Consider the following 6,235-nt stretch of genomic DNA (forward strand, 5'->3'; position numbering starts at 1 on the left):
CATATGAAAAAAAAAACACTTTCTGATAAATGTGTTTTTTATGCTTCCCAAGCAGAAAGTAGAGAGTGGGTTATGAGTTATTACATTAGGGTTAGAGTACATACTGTATTTGAAGGGAGTGGGTATTGTCAGTGGTCGGAGTACAGCGTCGCTCCGCCTTTACGCACGTCCGCCTTTACGCACGTCCTCCCCGCCCATCTCATTAGCGATGCGGCCACACAGCGGACACCGAGGCTGCCTCACTGAAGTCTGAGCCTGATGTGATCAGTGAGCTGCCGAGGTCCGGACCGGAGACGCGCACTGGGACGTTTGGCTCTCAACCCTCGGGACTCCATGAAGTGGTGTGTGTTTCGATGCCTCTGCTGAAAGGACACAGTGTCACGTCTCACCCGCTGAAATTTACACAGTGGTTTTTTCTTATCTTTTGCTTTTCACTTTAAATACATGACAACATTTGGAGTAGGATTCGTGTGGGAGATGAAGACGCGTCGGGACTGAGAGGTTTTTTCTCCGTCCTTGGGGACATTCGAGGACGCCCAGCTGCGCGCAAAGGGACACGAATTTAGCGGCTGCATGGATTACAACAACATTTCGAAGACTGTCTTGGACTAACGAGTAGCGATCACGCACAGTCCAAAAGCGCAGCGCCCTCTCTCCAATGAAATATCTCCCCCCGGGATCAGCTGCGGATCGTGTGTGTAAGCGGATCGTGCTCGGTGAGACCACAGGCGGCAGAAGCCCTCGTCCCGGTGCCGTGGTCTCTTTGTTGACCCCTCTGGACCCACTCCGTCAGGCACAGCGGCTTCCCATCCGAGCGCTCAGGATGTTGAGTGCGCACACTGCACACTTGCTGCACCCGGAATATTTGCAGCCTTTGACGTCCGCCCCAGTGAGCATCGAGGTACTTATTGCCCTTTTACACCACGTCGCTACTTTCTGTCATTTCTACACTTGCAGCGCAGTGGCGTTGATTTCTCAGCAATGTGGTGAACATGTAAAGACAGCTCTTTCTTTATATTGACATCCTTTATTTAAAAAACGAACACAACCCCAATTTAAATGCATCAGTAGATATAAAACAGCCCATGACAACAAATTGATTGTTTTTTGTCACTGAGCCCGCATTTAACTTTCCTTTTAATAATTAAGTAAAATTAAGCTTGCAAACAACAAACAAATGTTTACCATGACCTTGACTTGTTTATTATCATACAAATTACACAATAGGTTGCCTCTCTTAAATCAAGAAGTGATAACTTTAGTATATCAATTATTCTACTAGTCCATACATTGATTAGTTAGTGACTGAAAATTAAAAAGCAACTTTTTCGATAATAGATTATTTGATTAAATGTGAGGACTTGTTGTTCCTTACCATGTGTGATGAGTAGAAGTAGGGTAACTGTTATCTCCTCGATCCATCTACAGATAATTTCTTTGATTCGTTTATTTTGTCTGCCAGAGCCAAAGGTTGTGTCTTCACGTGTCTTGTTTTTTAACCAAAGGTCCAAAGCCCAAAGATACTTAGTTGAAACAGATAAATGACGAGATAAACAAACAAATCCTCTGACAATATTTGGCTTTCATTTCTTACTGTATTGTCTTCAAAAAGGATAAAACAATTAAAATAGTTGGAGATTATTTACGTCTTGATCAACTAAGCGATTCATTGGCTGATTGTTTCAGTTCTAAAAACACTAATTGGGAGACGTGCTTGTTTTTTTTTCTGACATTTTATCGTCAAAATTGTTGATTGAGATAATAATAAGTCTGATTAATCTATAAGGAAAATAGTATTTTAACCCTTGTCTAGGTCAGTTTGTAGGCCTACTGTTGACCACAGAGGACTCCTATTATTTGGTTTGTGGGTTCTTTGCATGAAACCCAAAAGGTCTTTGTGCTAAATACAGTATAAATGATTCTGAAATAATCAGATGTCTATTTTGTTGTAGCTGGATGCCAAGAAGAGCCCGTTGGCCCTGCTAGCGCAGACCTGTTCTCAGATTGGTAAACCGGACCCTCCATCTTCCTCAAAGCTGGGCTCCTCCAGCAGCCAGGGGGACAAGGAGTCCAGCAGTCGGTCGTCCATCTCCATCCTGAAGCTCGGGGAGCGCCGTCCCTCTCAAGAGGACAAATCTAGCTTCAAACCCTACAACAAAGGCGGCGGGGACTGTCGCAGAGACGGAGTCACCAGCAGCAGCGATAAAGTCGGGTTCAGAGTACCCAGCAATAATGCCACCACTAATGGAAATTCAACCAGTGGCCAGCAGTCCTATCCTCCCCACGCTGCCTCACCAAGCTCTAGAACCAACAGCGGCTCCCCATCTGGACAAGCTCAGCAGCACCAACAGCAGCTTCACAAGCAGAGCCAGTCCCCTGGTGGACAGCCCACGACACACTCCCACACTCCCACTGGTGAGGCTGCACATGAGCGGGGCAGTCCCACCAGCACGAGCAGCAGCAGCAATAATAATCCTCCCAAAAAAGACACTGATGTAAACAAGGCCAGCTCAGACAGTCCACACCATGCGAACTCCAGCCACGTCCGAGCCAGCACAAACTGCAGTAATGGCAGCTCTGACAGCGGTTCCAACCATGAGGGAGGCAAGGCAGAGTCAGCCCAGCCAAACCTCAGCTCTGGACATGTCACACCCATTTCCCCTTACAAGACAAGCCAGCCACTCTTCCCCCTACCCTCTTCTAATATGGGCTACCACGGATCTGTAGTGGGGGCCTACGCAGGCTACCCATCTCAGTTTGTTCCTGGGCTGGACCCGACAAAGTCGAGCCTCAGCGTGGGAAGTATGGGTGTCCCAGGAAAACACCCGAGCTCCAGCCCTCTCACGGGTGCCTCCCCTCCTTCCCTCATGCAGGGTTTATGCAGGGACCCCTACTGTCTAAGCTACCCAAGTGTATCCCACCTGGGCGGAAGCAACTGCAACTCCTGCATCCACGACCCTTCCTCCACCCTCAAATCAAGCTACCCGTTGGTGTATCCCTCCCACCCGCTCCACTCCCTCCACCAAAGCTCCCTGTCATCCAGTGCGTCCTCTTCCCTCTCCCATCCCCTCTACACGTATGGCTTCATGCTCCACAACGACCCCCTGCCTCACGCCTGTAACTGGGTCTCAGCCGGGGGGCCGTGCGACAAACGTTTCGGCACCTCAGATGAGCTCCTGGCCCACCTCCGCACACACACGGCCCTGTCGGTAGGAATGGACAGTAAGATGCTTTCCGTTTCCTCCTCTGGACCATCCCCCTGCCACCTTCACCTTCCCCAGCAGAGCAGCCCAGGCTCCATGCCCGGCTCCCTCTCTCTCCGGGCTCCTCCCGGTCTGGGTTTAGCTCGCTATCACCCTTACAGTAAGATGCACCTGCCCCCTGGTCCCCCCTCCATCTCCCTGCACTCTCTGCCCTCCCCGGGCCCATACTACCCTCACTACGCTCTCTACAGTCAAAGACTTGGATCAGCATCTGCACTGGGATACCAGTGATACAGCAGCTGCTCAGATTTTTAAAGGAATAATTTGACCATTTGGGAATTATGCGTATTTCCTTTCTGGTGGAGAGTTAGGTGAAAAGATTGCTTCAACTCCAATTGTTATCTGTGGGGGGAAATAAGGCAACATTTAGCAGCTTCTTAGCTTAGCTTAGCACAGACACTGGATACAGGGGGAAACTAACTAAAACTAACATGTTATACTGTTTCTTTTTGTAATTGTAAATACTACAATTTGTAGTTTTACCACGGACCAGTTTCCAGACAACAAGATGGGGCTCACAGCCAAGAAATATAATCTGGCGCATAACTACTCGTAAAACGTCAAATTACCGTTTTTACCATTCAGTTTTTGTACATAAACAATTAAGATACGACGTGTTAACAATTACTTTAATTTTTGATTGATCTGCATATTATCTTGAATAATTGAGTAATCATTTAGTCTTTAAAGTGAAAAAAAAAATGCTCCTCACAGTTTCCCAGAGCCTTAGTTCACACAGGACGTGACGCGCATTTTGGTCTTTTGGACATTTGTGCTCATTCACGTCGTTTGCGAATAAGCACAAATATGTACCTATTCTTGCTTTCACTTTCTCCCACAAATCGGGGTGCCCACACACAGCGACAATAAGTAGCCCTCCATTTCTGATACGACAGGAAGTCTGACGACAGTGACGTAGGGAAGATTTCAATACTAATTGGCTATCGAGTCAGGTGGATATTTGACGCCAAATTCGCATCGTGATTCGGTTCACCAGTGACAAAAATTTTGTGTCGAGTCAAATTGACTTTTTATTTGTAATCTACTTGCACAATTAATTCACATTGCGTCGGTGTGAACGCACCTTTAAGCAAATATCTTTCATTTTTTTCAACCAGTGATCCCAGACTCAAAAGATTTTTCCTTCACTATCATGTGGCTAGAAAAAGAAGATCATCTTCACACTTGAGACACAGGAACCAGCAAATGTTTGGGATATTTGTTTGGAAAATGACTGAACCGATAATGGACGACAAATTGCTGTAGCTTCAGTGTAAATTAGTACCCAACTGCAGTGAGCCTTTACCTGTGGACAGGGCGAGATCAGCCAGTTTTTGTACTAAGCTAAGCTCTCTAGCTGCGAGAAGTGCCAGTGGTATCAGTCTTCACATTTAATTCTCTGCCAGAGAGCCAATGAGTGTATTTCCCAAGGATTCAAAGTATTACCTCAAGTCAGTACTTCAATGCGGCAGGTTGCTGCTTCTTCTGACATCAGACTGGATTTAAGCAAGACTAGGATGAGAGCGCAAGTCCTGGATTTTGACTTGAGAGCATCTTCACACTTTCTTTTATACATGATATTTGAGGTTTGGTGTTTCTAAATAGGCTCCACCCCTCCACCAAGATCAGAGGACACACGTGGCTCTTGCATGTCTGCACATTGCTCGGATAATTTTGCAACAGACACGACTGCCCTACAGGTGACGTCGGCCTTCCTGTGGGCTCGGCAAATTGGTGGTTGGAAGCTATGTGTGTTCACTTGGATGTTCAGGGTCCTCGCTGCAAATGATAATGATTTAGTGCAGGAAAATGTAGTGTGGCAGGGGGGTGGCAATTAGCTGATGTTAGTCTGGCCACAGTCGCAGTCTCCCTGCGAGAGATGCTTGTAAGCCCGACACAGCATACAGACTTGACTGTTTATCCAGCCCCATGGTTTGTGATGATTTCTTTTGGTTCCTTATGTTTTTGGTTTATTCCTACTGAGAAGTTGTATTTATTTAAGACTGGGAATCTAGCTTTCATGTTTACCACAAAGATCTATTCTCATCTTACAGTCCTCTAAGCAAACATGTGGGAGGCCAGATGACGGGTGTCGAATATATCGTGTCTTAACACTTCTCGAGAATGAATGTTGAAATCACATCTCTCTCTCTCTCTCTCTCTCTCTCTCTGTCTCTCTGTACTCCTCAGCTTTTTTTGATTTCCTTATTTTCACAGTAAATCAACAAAAATGAGATGTGATATTTTTTGTAAAAAAAAAGAAAGAAATCGGGCCCCCTGTGGTGGCCTCCAGTTGAAAGGGGGAGGTCATATTTTGTTAAATAAATCCCGCTAAAGATGTATTTTCTTCTGTCTTCATTTATGGTTTTGTCGACTTTTTTCATCAGACACTGGAGCCTGAATCTACAGTGAACAACTTTTATCAGCTGTTCAGGTGGACAAAGGAGCCCACTGCTGGTTGTGGTGGCTCACTGTACTTACACTCTGTACTCAGACATTATGACATGAGACACAGTCATCATCAAGTGGCCATGTTTTTATTAGTTACTATTCAGCTTTATGATATTTAGATATTATATATATATATATATATACATTATTTATATTAACTAATAAAAATATGTTTTTGTCTTTTGATATTCTCACAACAATTTGCAAAACCAAAAGAAAAATGAACAAAAATAAGAGTTAAAAGGTATAGTTTACAGTTAAAACATATAGTTATAAAATATAATAAGATTCATAATAATGGAGTTTCATTATGACCCGTTGACATCCACGTTTCTGCTTCTATTTGTTCCAGTTGATTGAGACAAATGTTTTTTGTCCATATTTTTAGTTTAAGTTTCATCAGGATTTTAAGGTAATCATTTATAATTTACTGATAAATTATTCTGATAATTTAATTAATATCCGATAATGTAATTCTTAATGCTCATGTCGTCTTCTCTCATTGAAACCAGTGTTTCCAG

General features: G+C 44.6%; 1 protein-coding gene across 1 annotated transcript; it reads left to right on the plus strand.

The window, feature by feature from the left end:
- The first annotated feature begins 234 nt into the window (after positions 1–234).
- On the plus strand, positions 235–5,603 carry LOC118285225 (zinc finger protein 703-like). Its single transcript, XM_035608720.2, has 2 exons — positions 235–901; positions 1,953–5,603. Exons 1-2 carry the CDS (start codon positions 659–661, stop codon positions 3,492–3,494), a joined length of 1,785 nt encoding a protein of 594 aa, XP_035464613.1. The 5' UTR covers positions 235–658; the 3' UTR covers positions 3,495–5,603.
- The last annotated feature ends 632 nt before the right edge of the window (positions 5,604–6,235 follow it).

The sequence above is a fragment of the Scophthalmus maximus genome, chromosome 20, assembly GCF_022379125.1.
Source record: "Scophthalmus maximus strain ysfricsl-2021 chromosome 20, ASM2237912v1, whole genome shotgun sequence".
In the NCBI taxonomy this organism is placed as follows: domain Eukaryota; kingdom Metazoa; phylum Chordata; class Actinopteri; order Pleuronectiformes; family Scophthalmidae; genus Scophthalmus; species Scophthalmus maximus.

Excerpts from the sequence above, each read along its gene's own strand:
- LOC118285225 (XM_035608720.2), top strand. The coding sequence starts at position 659 with ATGAAATATCTCCCCCCGGGATCAGCTGCGGATCGTGTGTGTAAGCGG. Across the intron at positions 902-1,952 it reads CCGCCCCAGTGAGCATCGAG|CTGGATGCCAAGAAGAGCCC; the intron begins GTACTTATTGCC and ends ATTTTGTTGTAG.